The sequence below is a fragment of the Xenopus laevis genome, chromosome 4L, assembly GCF_017654675.1.
Source record: "Xenopus laevis strain J_2021 chromosome 4L, Xenopus_laevis_v10.1, whole genome shotgun sequence".
NCBI lineage: Eukaryota > Metazoa > Chordata > Amphibia > Anura > Pipidae > Xenopus > Xenopus laevis.
Genome location: NC_054377.1, coordinates 116,439,087 through 116,456,869, shown reverse-complemented (window position 1 = coordinate 116,456,869; position 17,783 = coordinate 116,439,087). Strand labels below are relative to the sequence as shown.

Genomic DNA, 17,783 nt, shown 5'->3' with positions numbered 1-17,783 from the left:
ATATGATACTGCACTGTTCATTACTGCTGTGCTTCTCATTGTAGCAAGTTTAAATGGTGGTCTTTTATTTTGACACCTAAAACATAACATGGGGTTCATGCAGTATTTTCCTTTGAAGTGTACTGGAAATTATTTCTCCCGCTGTCCCAGTCTGATGTTGTTCATAAAAACGAAACTGCTGTATAGTCTAGGATACCAATTATGCTATGCTGGCAACACACAGAGTTCAGAGATATCCGACCAATAGTGCCAGCTTGTTATTAGTATAATCTGGACATGTACAAGGATGTGCCCATTGAGCTGATCTAATGGATTGTACTGCAGACCAGTGCTAAAACTCTACACACTGGATCCAACCAAGGATGGTGTTTAAGGTATGATTAAAAAGTATGCAAAAATGTATCTTCTCTAAAGATTGATATAGCTTTGGCAATTTTAGTTTACAATTTATAAACACTTGCTCTTGTACTTTGAAGAGAGCACTCTTGCCAAGAAAAAAAAATCAAAAAAATATCAATGCGGACTCACTTGTACCTTCTGACTGTTGGTCATCCTTCTCGACTTGGTCCTACCGACTTCATGCCTGTGTACCCAGCCACGCAGTTCCTGGTTTAACCTAGGTTCAGAGGTCCATATTAATATAAAATGTTCTCATAGAAACTGCTATTATTATCAAATATACACAGATAGCAAATGAAAAAAAAAATCTAAGAAAGGACAAATATTTAGAACGCACACTTCTATTACAGGTATGGTATCTGCTATATGGAAAGCTAAGAATTACGGGAAGGCTGACTCTCATAGACTCCATTTTATCTAAATAATTCAACATTTTAAAAATAATTTTTTGTACTAAATTCAAAATAAGATATATTTAATTCATATTGGAAGCAAAACCAGCCTATTGGGTTTATTCAATGTTTAAATGATTTCTATCAGACAAGGTATGAAGATCACAATTATGGAATGATCAGTTATCCTGAATACCCCAAGTCCCAGGCATTCTGGATAACAGATCCCATACCTGTACAAAATATTAGGTTAAATGCTATATATGAGCATCAAAGCCTCAGCAGACTTGCAAGTAAGGCTCATAAATTATTCTTACAACAGTCTGAAAAACAATGGTATCTCTACTAAAAATAAAAAATAAATCTATACACATAAGATGTTAAAGGAGAAGGAAAGGCTAAAACTAAGTAAGTGTTATCAGAAAGGTCTATATAAATACACCAGTTAACCCTCAAAGTAATGTTACTCTGAGTCCTCTGTCAAAAGAAACACAGCATTTCTTTCCTTTTATTGTGTACAAATGGGCTTCTGTATAGACTCCAGGGCTAAGGCTTGAGCATGCTCAGTTTGCTCCTCTCTCCCCTCCCTCCTCACCTCCCTGCTGTAATCTGAGCCCAGAGCTATGAGAGCAGGAGGAGACTCAGATAGGAAGTGATTTCACACCAAGATAATATGGCAGCTGCTATCCTAAACAAACAGAGAGAGATTCTAGAGCTGTTTACTCATGTATGATAAAGCATTCTGCAGAATAAATATTGTATTCTATCTTGCACTATTATGGCTAATCTAGAGGCAATAAACTGATTTGGTAGCTTTCTTTCTCCTTTAACGGTAGGGATGCACTGAATCAACAATTTTGTATTTGGTCGAACCCCTGAATACTTTGTGAAAGATTCAGCCGAACACTGAACCAAATCGGAATCCTAATTTGCATATTCAAATCAGGAGAGGGAAGGAAAAATAAAAAAGAACTGTACTTGCAGGAAATGGTTAAAAAAATGAATCCAAATCCTCCTGAAAAGGGCTGAATACTGGACTAGTGATGGGCGAATTTATTCGCCAGGCGCGAATTCGCAGCGAATTCGCGCAATTCGCCGCCAGCAAATAAATTTGCAAAACGCCTGCGAAAATTCGCGTCAAAAATTCGCCAAAAACGAGACGCCGGCGCTGTTTCGCGAATTTTTCGGCGAAGCAAAACGGCGCAAATTTGCCAATCACTATACTGGACGAATACCAGAATGAATCCTGGATTCAGTGCATCCCTAGTTAATGGATTGTGGCAGTACCACATGTAAAGCTGGTGGCCGATTGTCACACAGACTCAAAACACTTATCAATATGTAATGTTTTATGGAAACCCTATTATTCTATAAATATGAAAACTGTTTTCATGGCCTGTGGTTTAATGTTGCTCTGTCTGGGTATAAACATATTTAGAGACGTATTGGAAAGCTTCACCTTACTTAGCAACACAATCTGTCATGCAGGTTGGTGAGCAGGATGAAAAGCAGCTGGAAAATCAAATGTAATTTTTTGCAGGTGTGGTTTTCCAAGGAAATGGATAATCATGTTTAGAATAATATAAACAATCAGACACATGAACATATATATTTAGTCTTTTTTAGCAAGAGATTCATTTTCACTGTTTCCTGAATTTCCCACATTCTCAGGAAGCAAAGACAAAAGACTTCCCCTTTGATGCTGCTCTTCGGGTAAATTCTATATCCCTGTTACCAGTCTCAAGCATCTCCTAGTTTGCTGAGCTGGCAGCTGGAAGCAGTAGGTCTGCCAAACCCTAAGAATTATACTACTGGGATATCTGGAGAAATATAAATATGGGACCAATTTATTATTGCTTGGTAATATTTATGTGCTTTAAGATTTAAAATCTGCATTCAGCGCTGCAACAATTCATTCCAGCATGGAAAACAACTGCCTGAATCCTTACTCCCTTGCATGAAATTTCCATTGGGGAATAAGGATTTGAAAAGATGCACTGATGAGCACTACCATCCCATCAAACAGAAATGGTGTTTAACCACTAAAAGGATGCAGGCACACAGTTAAGTCTGTGCTACTGTGGATGCCAAATCTCTCAAAAAATACTTTGCATAGCATAACATTATGATTGCTGCAAGTAAAACCTATCACAGGTATGGGACCTGTTATCTAGAATGCTCGGGACCTGTGGTTTTCCAGATAATGGAGTTTGGATTATATGGATAAATGGAGTCTATTGGAGACAGGCTTTCCGTAATTCGGAGCTTTCTGGATAATGGTTTTTCAGATCCCTTACTTGTACTCATGGCGAACTGGCTTAATCGTAAGAAAATGCAAAGGGAGGCAATGTCACTTGATTAGCATAGATTTAACCACAGGTGACATATCTCCCCATGTGCAATGACCCAAAAAAATTTAACAATCTTACAAATTTTTAGTTGTGGTTTTGTAGTTCCAGAGCACTGACAAAATCAGATCAGGTAAAGTTCTCGTACCATGCTAGCCAGATCAAAATGTTTAAAATAAAAAATAAAATAAAAAATAACAAAAGTGGTATAAGGCGATACCTTTATCGGCTAACAAAGATAAGATATTATGCCACTTATGCAATCTTAAATTTCAAAAGAGTTGCCCTGCAACATAAATCAGACAGTGAATGCATCAATCCCCATATACAGTGGTGTGAAAAACTATTTGCCCCCTTCCTGATTTCTTATTCATTTGCATGTTTGTCACACTTAAATGTTTCTGCTCATCAGGAAGGGGGCAAATAGTTTTTCACACCACTGTAGATGTACCTCTCATCTGACGTATACGCCAATTATTCAGAACAGAGGAGAGCACTTTAACTGCTTTGATTAGTTTGCAGACACAACATGTTTCAGGCCGCTTGATGCCCTCTCTCATTTGAGAAAGTGAGAAATATGTGAAGACTGCCAGTCTGAAATAAAGTCTAATCACAGCAATTAAATTACATGCCGAGTGCTCTCCTCAGTTCTGGAGAACAATGTGTAATCTTACACATGTATCCGCAGTGATAAATATGCCACTGCCTTTTAACAAAGTGTTAGAGATCATAGCGCTCTAACTTTATAGAACAATTAACCATGATCAACAGGATAACCTCTAGCTCAGGGATCCCTAAACTTTTCTCCCCGTGAACAACATTCAAATGTAAAAAAGAGTTGGGGAGCAACACAAGCATGAGAAAAGTTAATGGGATGACAATTAAGGGCTTTGATGGACTACTGGTAGCCCCTTTGTGGACTGGCAGCCTACAGGAGACTCCTGGGTTTGATTCAACTAAAACTTGCCTCCAAGCCAGGAATTCAAAAATAAGCACCCGCTTTGAGGCTACTGAGAGCAACATCCAAGGGGTTGGTGAACAACATGTTGCTTGCGAGCCACTGGTTGGGGATCACTGCCCAAGCTACTAAGGCTATTGCAACACGGGGGAGAAAATCGGCCTGTGGCAGACTATGTGGCAGTCTTTCAATCAGTCTATGAAGTAGTTTATTTGTTCAGCAACACCTACAACATATAAGGCTGTGCCTATACATAGCAATACCCATAGCAAGCAATGCCTAACAATAATTTTACCTATAACTGGCAAATGAGTGGGTTTATGTGGAACATGATTTACTGTAAAAAGAGTATAAAAGGAGTCAACTTTGGACTATTAAGGGGCAGATTTATCAAAGGTTGAAGTGAATTCTCATATTAAAAACTTAGAATTTCGAGGTAATTTTTGGGTACTTTGACCATCGAATAGGCCAAATTCGACTTCGATTCTAATTGAAAAACCTTTGAAAATTTGACCACTTGAAAACCGAAGTACTGGCTCTTTAAAAAACGTTGACTTTGACACTTTGCCCATACGAAAAAGAAGAAATTGGCTCCAATCGCTCTTTGGACCAATTAAATATTAACAAAGTAACCTCAATTGTAATCTTGCTTAAAAATGTTAAGTAACAAAACGCAAGCCACTGGGTAATACTCACAGAGTGGATAGAAGTGACCTGGGTGTCCAAACCCCAGGTCCGTCACTTGAAGGGTGAATAATTTAGCTTCAATAAGGTAAAAAAATCAGCAGAGCTTGTCACTCACCAAATTAGCCGGATGGCCCGGGTGCCGTGCCCCGAACCCGTAGCTTAGGCAATGCAAATCGTCCAAAATAAGTATGCACGCACTCCTGCAGCCATGCCATTAGAGGTTAAAACTTGTAACTTTTATTCCATCATGATGGAATAAAAGTTACTAGTTTTAACCTCTAATGCCATGGCTGCAGGAGTGCGTGCATACTTATTTTGGACGATTTGACACCTTGCCACCTAAAACCTGCCGAATTGCTGTTTAGCCTTTGGGGGGGACCTCCTAGAACCTATCTGAGGCTTTTGGGCAAGTTTTTAAGTTTTTTTTTTTGGAAAATCCTTCGAATCATTTCAATCGAAGGGTTAAAACATCCGATTGTACGATTTTACTTCGATCGTACTTCGATCGAATACGGCCGTTTTCGCTGGAAAAAATACTTCGGCTATTGAAGTACTCAAATTCGATGGTCGAATTTCAAAGTTTTTTTACTTTGAAATTCGATCCTTGATAAATATGCCCCCAAATATGGAGGAGAGACTCCCAGGAGAGGAGTTTGATGGGAGGAGAGAGGGCCGAAAGAAACATCAAGGTCTCAGAACCCTTTAGCGTCAGGGTCACGTAAAATAATACAGGCAATTCGGAATATTTTATGTGACAAGTTAAGAACTGTATTTTACTTGTTATATTACATTGAATTATTGATGCCTAAAAGAATTTAAAAAACTCTTTAAATTGTATGTTTACTTGTGGGTTTCCAGAAATTTTATAATATAGTTCCTTCATCTGGCAAACGTCCGTACAAGAATAAAATCTAAAACGTGAATTGAAGAATACTAATTTTCTCAAAGTTTTTCTCAAGTTTTTTCTCAAGTTTTATATATAGCAAAATAGACTAACTACTGATCATTCTGGATTTCCCAGTTAGATCAATATATAAGAGAATGAAATAAAAAAATGAAAAAAATTTGAAAAACACACTTGGATATCTGGCCCTGGATAATAAGTCCAGAACGAAGAATATAAAGGCTGCCTTTTGGTGGAACAGATCTACACTGTAATGCTAGTAACTCATTCTGGCCTCATCTTTACTGGGACAAATCTTTATAATTCAATAAAAGAAACAATAATAATTCTGTTAAATTATGATGTTGGAGAAGAAAAGGGATTTTTCCAGTTAGCTTGGCTGGAATTTTATGTTCTGCCTTTGCCTATACAAGCAAAAGAGACGAGAAAAATATTAATAGTCAATAAATCATAATGTGATTTAAGATTAGCTCCATAAAGATCTCAAGGTCACTTAAGGACACATACCCATAATCTGGGCATAACGCACGCATTTTACTAACAATTATGATTTCAGTTATTATGATGATAAAGCTGGTTAAGCAGCAGACCTTCACTGGTAACTGCAAATGACTCTTGTACTGCAGAGATAAGTGCAAAATCTTTTAATCAAGTGGAGTTTTTTTGTATGAAATTGAGAAAATCACGACTAAACAATTATCTACTATAACCTACAATCCATAAAGACTGCTCTGAACAACTGATAGCAGTGGTGTTAAATAAGTTGCTCACAGGTAGGATTCCAACAGATTCTGGACCCCAAGTTTGACATTTGTCTAAAAGATGCACATAATACTCCCAACAGTTTTTTATTGACTAGGACATTTTCATTCAGTAAGTGTTTGTTATGGTTACAGCTAACCTTGAAAAGGGTTTGATTTTCATACATAATAAGAAATCTGTACTTACCTTAGGGTCTGTGTTTTATTGACCTGTGGTTGGCAAGGAGGAGGTTGAGGTATGTATAGTAATGGCTCCTTTACTACCATCAATGCCTTTTCATTGGAAATGTACTTTCCAGATCTAGTGACAGAATAAATATTTAATCTATTACAAAAAAAAACAAAAAAACATAAAAGGGTATTTTGCCATTACTGCTGACAACGCACTGCCTAAATGTTTCTTTGCACCATACAAAAAGTTTAACTGTTTAATAGCAGTCACTCAACTAAATTCGCAAATGTATCTCCCTATTTGCCCTAATGCTGGAATCTGAAATTATTTTCTGCTACTTCCTACGTTCCTACTCTAGTACCAATATATATATGTGTGTGTGTGTATATATATATATATATTATATATATATATATATATATATATATATATATATATATATATATATATATATATATATATTTTTCCAAATGAGTATCCTCACTCAAAGGCTAACAGTTTCAGCAAAGGGAGGTGTGCGCAGTAATTTTATATACACCAATTATCTTCAGACCAGCACTCCCTGTTATAAAAATAAATTATTTATTGTTGCATAGTATCAATGCCCGACGTTTCAGTCCCCATTAGGACCTTTTTCAAGGATGATTATATATATATATATATATATATATATATATATATATATATATATATATATATATATATATATATATATATATATATATATATATATATATATATATATATATATATATATATATATATATATATATATATATATATATATATCTCTTTCAAAATGAACCAGCACACCATGCTTTCAAGTGTTCAAACTTATTTTATTTTCATATCACTTGTGTGCCGAAACGTTGGATACACAAGTGATATGAAAATAAAATAAGTTTGAACACTTCAAGCAGAATTCTCCTTTTAGACGATTGTAACTAAAAATGGGTCTTAATGGGTTTGCTTTCAAAAAATGGTCTACTAATGCACATACAGGCTCATTTCCCAATACTGCTCAAATGTGCAATGTGGTAGGCACAAATAATAACCAATCAAATGTTTCCTTTCATTGATCTACCTTCCATTTACTACTTGAACAAAGATAATCATTGATTGGTTGTTGCGGGCTTGCTGCCAAGGTACAAATTTGCTTTGCATTGGTAAATATGTTTTTGGGCTTTTTTAATAGCCCAAGGCCACAACAGCCCTTTAGGAGTGAAGATCATATCATGATATTAGATTAATTAGTAAATGAGCCAGAATTTAATTATTAGTCCTTTCGCATCTGCTTGATGATTTCCGACACTTGGATTAGTTTATCCACAGCCACCCAGAATATTAGATGGTGGATCTAGTGTTCTGGATTATTATGGTTATAAGGCAATCAATCTATCTGCTGATACATTAAGTTCTGTATATAAGTTACAGCATTTTCTAGCCATATTCACATTGACATATATGTATTTTTTAGAAATATCTTATTATGGTGAGTTTACAAAGTCTTCAATCATGTTAGTCTATATGAGCTACGCTCTTATCTGCAGATAGATCATCCAGCTTGACCAAACTATTACAGCAAATCCATTGCTAGCTTTGTCCCAGACCTTTTAGAAATCATATAAACAACCAATATGGCCTCAATATGGCCCAGTGGCCATAGTGGACAGACTAGTGAAATTCACAGAAGGAGTGCCAGTTAATTGTTTCAATTCTTCCTTAAATGAATTTAGAGAAAGAATGTGCATTAAACAGTCTAAGTAGTAACATGCTGAACAAAGTCATCCAAACATATGTTTTGGTTACTCATTACATGGTCTTTTTCATTCAAATGAGTTGCATCTATTATTAAAAAAAAAAAAAAAAACGAATTCTGCATTAAAGTTTCTTTGTTATTATACCAAATGACAACTACAAGCCCATTTAAAATACTAAATGAGATAAGGTATGTGATGTGCACACTCTGCCAGGACAATCATAGATTTCAGTCTACAGGCCTCACTTAGCATAGGCATCCTATGAAGAAAATTACATTATTGGAAACAAATGTTTTCTAGGCACAGTTCCAAGCATACAAAAAATATGCCCCAGACCTTAAATGCCTACCCAATGCAGCATGGGTTAAATTCCTATCCAAGTAATAAAATATAAATATGTAGTTGGAACAAAAATCCTTTTTAAACTTGGTATTAAATCATATTTAAAGGAAAACTATACCCCTAAAATGAATACTTGAGCAATAGATAGTTTATATCAAATTAAGTGGCATATATTAAAGAATCTTACCAAACTGGTATATATAGTTAAGTAAATATTGCTTGATTACATCTCTTACCTTGAACCATCATTTCATGATAGTCTCTGTGCTGCCTCAGAGATCACCTGACCAGAAATACTACAACTCTAACAGGAAGAAGTTTGGAAGCAAAAGACAGAACTCTATATGTTAATTAGCCCTGACAAGTTAATTGACTTAACAAGTATGGTTTGTTTGTGTTCACAGTGAATCATACGATCCCATGGGGGGCCCTTATATTTTAAAATAGCAGATTTCTATTTATGATTACCCAATGCCACATACTAATAAAAAAAGTATATTGTTATGAAAATGGTTAACTTACATGAAGCAGGTTTTACATATAGTTTTCCTTTAAGACTTTGTACAGGCACAAGAAGGGTGAAATAAAGCAAAATGTAATAAAAGGTAAATTACCTGATATTCTCTGTATCTTTCTGGGCTTCTGCCTTTTCATCATTAGCTGAGAAACCAAGAAGGTGCCTGTTGTGGCGAACAGGGCTGACCTCAACATCATAGGGGCCTGGCTTTGACTCCAGTACACTGTGAGCAACACAAAACCAAATATTTCAAAACACAGCAAATGTACATAATGCAGAGAGAGGTGGGAGATGTCATGGTTGATTTACAATTCCACCCCTCTGGGGGTTAAGCCCTCAATGGGCTTAACCTGATCTGCTGAGATATGACAGGGATTACATGAAAACATCTTGAGATTTTATCCTGATCATTATTGATACTCATCTATAAATCATATGAGTATTTCCTTTTATTACAGTAAACAGTGTTGGGATTCGTATGAACCATTGGAAGAGATGCTATTAAAACTGATGCGAGAGGGATCTGCTAATGATTGCCTTGGTACTATTCAATCTTCGTTTAAAGGGGGCTGTCACCCGAAAAAAATATTCCAAATCCTATTTTATCACGTTAGTCAAGCAAAATGAATTTAAATTACACTATAGAAATTATTTGAATCTTGTTTCCTTCGGTCTGGGACATGGTTATTAAGACAAGCCTTGCATTATCTCAAAATCTTGTTTGTGTACCAGAATGGAGGACCTGATGTCTATCCCCATGCACTGGCTACACAATTAAACGGTGAAGAGAGAGGGGGAATGTGTGGAGAGCAGTGACATCTAGGAAGTGAAATGGAAAGTGAAAGTAATTGCCTGCCCCACCTCTATGCCTAAGGCATAGAGGAGGGCAGGCAATATTTGATTGACAGCAGATATTTTTAAATAAGATTACAACAACCATGAATGCTTTAATAAAAAAAAGAATTTAAGATTTCATGTTTAATTTGAAAAGGACTTTTATTATACAGCTTTTTATGTCAGGGTGGCAGGTCCCCTTTAATATTTGTAATAAATGCATACATGGTACTATACCTTAATGGGTTAAAGTTGAGTATCAGAAACACAGCCACCATCATTAGGCAGACGGCTCTTCTCTTTGGTGCAGTCACTTTGAGCTTCTGATTCTATGGCAAAAAAAAAAAGTCGCTATTATTTTTCCATGCTAGGTACATTGTTGCCTGAAAAAAATAAAAAGATGGCTTAGTCTGTGGTACAGCTATTACTGGACGCAATACATCTGTGACTCAAACATTTGCTTTGATTGCATTCTAATATGTTCCACCTCAATAATTTCCAAGAATTTATTTCTCACTAATTTATGCCCCAGCATCGCTGTTATTTACAAATCACAATCATACAGTACTTTGCATTAGTTACTAAGAGTGCCTTAGCCGCAACTAAGAATTACACAAAGAAAAAATACTTTGTTCCTTGTCGTTGGGAGAGTAGTACATATCCCTATATGCAGATTGCAAAATGTAACCGTTATGTTAGCCACAATCACCGTTTTAAGATCAATAGGCAGCTTGCCATTCTATGTCTGATTCTGGTAAAGGAGAAGTATGTTATTAGAATTATATACAGCAGGGCTTCCCAACCTAAGGGGGATGTGGTCTGTTCAAGGGGGCCACACACTTCTTAAACGCAATTCAGCCCTTTCTCAGCCCACTAAAAGCTGAAGAACAACTTATATATGAAAAATAAATTCAAATGCTTTTGGTGTTTTTTTGTATTGGATTTCTGTCTGCCTATTCCTACCCTGCAACTGAAAAACTGAGGGCTGCATTGTGTTATTTGTTTTTTTTATTACTGATCTTTCAGGTTCTGACTTATTCATCTTCCATTCTGAATTCTAAACTGGTGCCTTAATTCAAGGGTAATTAAACTCTAGCAACCAGATACCAGTTCAAATTTCAAGCCTAAAGGTAACAAAAAATGTGAAGATGTGGTTTCAAAAACACAACAAACGAAAAAAAAAAAATGAAGTCTTAGAATACCGCTGTCTACATCATTCTAAAACTAACAAAGTCAACTACCCATTAAAGAAATTACCCAACTGATTTTATAGAAAAAATAAACTGGCTGGCACAAAGACATATGAAATATAAAGGTCTCCTGATTGCCCCCTGTATGCAGCTGTGATAATTACATGGGTTAATGAAGAAATGTTATATTGCAAAAAAAAAAAAAAAAAGTGTTTATTTATTATAAAGCGCAGCCATCTTACTTCATATACGACTTCTTCTAGCAATTTCTGCAAGGATCCATTTTCCTTCTTTAGCTTCTCATTCTCAGAGAGAGCTGCTCTCAGGCGCACTTCCAGCGTCTGCATGTATTCCTTTTTCTTTCTTCTAGACTGGAAGGCCGATTCCCGGTTTTTAATCATTCTCTGTTGCCTCCTTAGGACATTTATCTGGTAAAACAAAGACTATATCACAATTGTGCTTCCTGTGAATTAATTCCTAGCAACAACACAACATTTATAAAAATTGTGACAATGCAACCGGCAGTTGACTTGAAAGACAAAGGTCATTTGAGAAAGGACTTTAAAAATGGGTACGTATACTTAAAATATGATAAAAATAGGACCCCACCCTGTAGGCTCATGGCATATGGGATATATTTTCTGCTGGCATTTGTAAGCCAGCATAGTCTGATATTACTAATAAAAAACACATTTTGGCCCAATAATTAAAGCTAATATCAGACTCCTCACTAGAATTTTGGCACTGAAAAACGCATGTGGAGTGAAGGTCCCCTGTTTCATGAGCCTTAGTGTTTAATGGGACTATCTAGAGATAATATAATTGAGAGAACAGGGAAATTAGCATTTTCAATCAGCTGGAGGTAGAATAGAAAACATCTGATTGGTTGCCATTATTAATGCCCATGTACTAAGCCAAAGGTTGATAAATTAACCCTACTATACCTTTTTTATCATCTAGATGCAACACTATTATATATGTGGTCTATTTGCCACCATGAATAAATAAACACACCCAAAACTGCATTCTTTGTGCCAGCTTTTTCATTCAGTGCGGCCTTCTTTGTACTGAGCTTAGTCTGACCGCCTTTCCATCTTTAACCCATTACAGTGGATAATATAAATAGCAGTACATGTGTTTTACGAAAATGGAACACATTACAAAGGCAATCCAGAATGCCACATGATAAACCAATAAATACCAGATCCAGCTATTAAAATATGTTCTGCACCTTAACTAGTCACATTTATATGAAAGTATATTCATGGATTTTATAACAAAGCTATTATAGCAATCGGACCAGAAAATTGGTTCCAGCCTGATGTTGTTTCATTCGGAAAAAAACTGCAGGCAGGACATCAAAAATGTTAATTGCTTTGCTGCCATAGGCAGTGCAACTTGCAGGCCAGAGATCAGTGAAATCAGTTTTGGGCTGCCAGGTTTAACATAAGTTCAAAGTGAACACCTGCAGGTAAGAAGCAAAGATACAGCTATCAGTATGAATACGATAATACACCAGTGTTCTGGGTTTAATTACAACAGTTATGCTTTTCCTGAAGAAATGCACAACCTTCGGAGCACAGTATGTTGCAGAAATACAACTCTAATCAACTCCAAAACCAATTCATTGACTACGATTCCTTTATTGTCTAACTATAGGAAAATCTCACGTCCCCAACATGTCACTATTTATCTCTTATTTAGTTTAACTGTCTCTGGACCCTTTTTATTGCTGCCCTCAGGTCAACATACTACCCAATATGCCCTGTAATAACAGAACACCTATCTATATAGTCCTATGGTCACTGAACTTGAATAGTAATTCTCCAGTAAGATTCACTTTAATTTATAGACACGTCCCCAACTTACTGCCCATGCACTATTTCAGGACAGCAGACGGTACTCTTGTAACACATTCAGCAATGCAGCAATCATCTTCTGACACCAATCTGTTCAATTCTGTCTCTCAATATGACAAGAGAGTAGAGAAGCATCAGGAAATGTTTACTGCATCAGCAAATTAAGATTTTGCCTTTCTGTGACCCCCCCTGTCCAGACTCCTAATTTCCCATTCACGTTTTTCACAGTAGATCATAAACTGGCACCACAGGGGGGCAGGTGTATATCCCCTTTCAATTAAAGCATTAAAGGAGAACTAAACCATAAAAATTAAAATGGCTAAATATATGACCTTATTGCACCAGCCTAAACTTTCAGCTTCTCAATAGCAGCAACGATCCAGGAATTCAAACTTGTCACAGGGGGTCACCACCTTGGAAAGTGTCTGCGACACTCACATGCTCAGTGGGCTCTGAGCAGCTGTTGAGAAGTTAAGCTTAGAGGTTGACGCAAATTGTCAAGAAGAAATTGAGGTTGGTCTGTAATATAAGGCGACATTACTGGACAGATTATTAAATTCTGCTGCTAGTTGCACTGGTTTCTGTTATGTCATGTAGTAATTATCTGTATCAATTACTAATCAGCCTTATATTGTGACATTTCTATTCTATGTGTACTGTATATTTTTAGTAGGCCCCTAAACTCAGTAAGTGACAGCAGCACAGAGCATGTGCAGTGAATCAGCAAAAAAGAAGATGGGGAGCTAATAGGACATCTTTGGAGACACAGATCTCCAAGAGCAGCTCTTTAAAAGTTTAGCGGGATTAGGAAAGAGTGGGGAAACTATGGTGCATTTACCCTTTCTTCAATTCAACATTGTCCTGTGAAGAAGGATGACTTTTGTTTCCTAGAGTTTGAAAGTCTGTAAGAAGTAAATGACCTGGAAAGCTTTTGTGCTAAATGCTTCACAAAATAAGTACATGTTCCTAAAACTCTTAGAAACCCATCTGTGCCATTATGCTGTAAAATAGAATGAGTAAAAAACAGGTGTCTCGTTTGCATTTCTGAGCTTCTGTTGACAGCAGTCTAAATCTGTAGACATGGAGTTTAAAAAGTTCGCCCCCACTGTCTCCGAAAGTTATTGCCAGTACTGCACTCTCCTGCAATAGCAGAGCCAAGTGTGGAGGACATCCTGATGACATATTAAGAGGAGGTAAGTGCATGATGACTGATGTAATCTTCCAAACAGATATAGTGGGATCAGCAAGTTATAGTCTAAAATCCATAAGAAGCTATCTCCTAATTGATTAGACAGACTGCTTCCTGGTATTTAAACACTAATGATCCATATAAGGCCACCAAAATACACTGCACATCTGATTTATATCAGCTCTGGTTTAAAACGTTGCTTCATATAAACAGACACCTTATTTTAACATACATGTATAATTAAATCTAAGATTAATGTGGCAGGTTTAATGTCAGAAACGCTTTAAAAACGGCAGTACTCGCTCTAGCCTTGGGTTGACTCAAGAAAGAAAGCCAGAACAGATGTAAAATATAAGTCCATATTAAGCTATATATGAATAAATGTACAGTAGTTTATCACTACATTACCTGTATGGTATCCATTATCTGGAAACCTGTTATCCGAAAGATCTGAATTACAGAAATGTCATCTCCCACAGACTCCATTTTAATCAAATAATTCCTATTGTTAAAAATGATTTCCTTTTTTCTGTAATAATAAAACAGAACTGTGTACTTGTTTCCAACTAAGATATAATGAATCCTTATTGGTGGCAAAACAATCCTACTGGGTTTATTAAATGTTTAAATGATTTTTTTAGAGCTGTATACTGGATAACAGGTCCCATACCTGCACCAATTAATATCTGAACTCTTGTGCCAACATTTTAAAAAACGCCAAACTTTTGACTAGGTATTTTTGAACTGTTAAAAAGATGTAGCTTCTAGTTTTTACCCAGGATGGCTTAGACAGCCCTAAGTTGTGGAGCGGACTCCCAAACTTAAGAAGGATCCCCTGAGGTAAGAAACCCTGCAGATACTATTAGTGTTATTAAATAACATATACAGTTAGGTGCAGGTGAATGTTTTCAAATAGTTTAAATGAAAACGTTATAAAATTAATTTTATGCTTAAAGGAACAATAACACCAAAAAAATGTGTGTGTTAAAGCAATGAAAATATAATGTACTGTTGCCCTGCACTGGTAAAACTGCTGTGTTTGCTTCAGCAACACTACTATAGTTAATATAAAAAAGCTGCTGTGTAGCCATGGAGGCAGCCATTATAAGCTAAAAAAGGAGAAAAGGCACATAACAGATAACAGATACGCTCTGTAGTAGATTCTTCTTAACTTATCTGTTATAACTAGTCTTTCTTGCAATCTCTTGAAATAGTGCTGATCTTGGGAGCTCACCTACCTTCTACATCATGTTCTTCAAGATGCCCCAGTCTGTATAGGCAGATCAACCTACAAAGGGTCTCTCACTAGCTTCGTTACACAAACCTGCAGCATCCGGAAACAGTGCATGAGATCTCTCAGGCACACAGATTTACTACACTGAAGTCTACTTTTCATTTACAAAGCATTTCAATATAAATGTGCACTTCAATAGACAGCCTCACAGAAACCTCAATGGTATTTGAGGAAAGCATTAAACAGGCAGAACTATGGCTTCCTTGATAGGACTCTATATCAAGTGTGAAACAAAGTCACATTAAATATCATTGAAAGCATATGGTACAGGAAAAAGAACCACAACCCTTTAGTCACTGCCCAGGGATTAATTGGTCCAGCCCGGAGGAACTACTGAATAGGATCTTACCTGTACACCTCATCCACCAGTCTCTTGTGGTCTTTTAGTTCCCAAGTGAGAGCAATTATATATCAGGATTTACTGCAAAGATGTTTTGGAGGGACAAACACTTCCTTCTTCAGGAAAAGAGAATCAGTCCCCCTGAAACTTTGAATCTGCTACACTGGTTACTTTGTGGTACAGTTATGGGACCTGTTATCCAGAATGCTTGGGACCTGGGGTATTCCAGATAATGGATATTTCCGTAATTTGGATCTTCACGTCTTAAGTCTTATATAAAACCATGCAAATATTAAATAAACACAATAGGCTGGTTTTGCTTCCAATAAGGATTAATTATATCTTAGTTTGGATCAAGTACAAGCTACTGTTTTATTATTACATAGAAAAAAAAGGAAATCATTTTTATAAAAATAATTTAAAAAAAGGATTTTTTGGCTTATATGGAGTCTATGGGAGATGGCCTTTCTGTAATTCAGAGCTTTCTGGATAACAGGTTTCTGGATAAAGCATCTCATACCTGTACAATAAAGCACCTAGAGTGGGACCTTTGCTCCTAGTACAGGGAAGCAACTGATACTTCTACACTGAGATGCCGGTCTCATCTCCTAAACTTTATAGAGAGTGCAAAGGATGTTCTTTTGTAGCCTGCATTTTCCTCTTTTATGATTATTCATACAGGTATGGGACCTGTTATCCAGAATACTCGGGACTTGAGGTTTTCTAGATAACGGATCTTTCTGTAATTTGGATCATCATACCTTAAGTCTACTAGAAAATCATGTAGACATTAAATATACCGGTACCCAATAGGCTGATTTTGCTTCCAATAAGGATTAATTATATCATAGTTGGGATCAAGTACTGTTTTATTATTACAGAGAATGAAAATGAAATCATTTTTAAAAATTTGTATTATTTGGCTTAAATGGAGTCTATGGGAGACAACCTTTCTGGATAACAGGTTTCTGGATAAAGCACCTCATACCTATACAATAAAGTACCTAAAGTATCCAAGTGATTGTTGTTCCTAACTTTGGTGCAAATTCAAACCCGATGGAAGTACTGGAAGCTTTCAGCCCATTCATGATTGCATAAATGTTGCAAAGCAGTATATCATGTACCATTCATATTTATGGAACTACCCCACGTAGCAGAATATTCAGTCCCTTTTCAATAATGAAAGTCAGAAATTTGCAGGAACAAGACGTGCAAACCAGTAACATGCAGACAGCTGTGCTATTTTACAGATCTACATTAAAATAAAAGTTGATATACAAGGAAACATAAAAAGCCTCATATAAAATCACTTTTACAGGTATGGGACCTGTTATCCAGAATGCTCGGGACCTGGGGTTTTCCAGGTAAGGGGTCTTTCTGAATTTGGCTCACCATTCGTAAAAAATCATTTAAAACAACCCAATAGAATTATATCTTAAGGTGGCCATAGACTCAAAGATCCGCTCGTTTGGCGACATCACCCAACGAGCGGATCTTTCCCCGATATGCCACTAACGGCATGGCTATATCGGGGGTAATTCGAACGTTCGGCCGTACGATCGAATTACGATGCGCCAAGGGGCTCCAACGGGTCGGTCGGAAGAATCTTACCAAACTGGAATATATATTTAAGCAAATATTGCCCTTTTACATCTCTTGCCTTGAACCACCATTTCATGATGGTTTCTGTGTGCTGCCTCAGAGATCACCAGACCAGAAATACTACAACTCTAACTGTAACAGGAAGAAGTGTGGAAGCAAAAGACACAGCACTGTCTGTTAATTGGCTCATGTGACCTAACATCTCTGCACCCTGAATCCTACGATCCCAGGGGGT

General features: G+C 36.6%; 1 protein-coding gene across 3 annotated transcripts in view; it reads right to left on the bottom strand.

Moving 5' to 3' along the window:
• atf6.L (activating transcription factor 6 L homeolog) overlaps window positions 1-17,783 on the bottom strand; it is an 89,713-nt gene that overhangs the window by 46,745 nt on the left and 25,185 nt on the right. For 2 of the 3 annotated variants that reach the window (XM_041590686.1, XM_018258789.2), the window contains exons 8-12: window positions 11,507-11,692; window positions 10,312-10,403; window positions 9,338-9,463; window positions 6,637-6,750; window positions 529-616 (exon numbers count right to left, since the gene is read on the bottom strand). In XM_041590686.1, the coding sequence (XP_041446620.1) occupies window positions 529-616; window positions 6,637-6,750; window positions 9,338-9,463; window positions 10,312-10,403; window positions 11,507-11,692 (606 nt within the window). The remainder of the gene's footprint in view (window positions 1-528; window positions 617-6,636; window positions 6,751-9,337; window positions 9,464-10,311; window positions 10,404-11,506; window positions 11,693-17,783) is intronic. The other variant, XM_041590687.1, reaches the window with a different exon arrangement.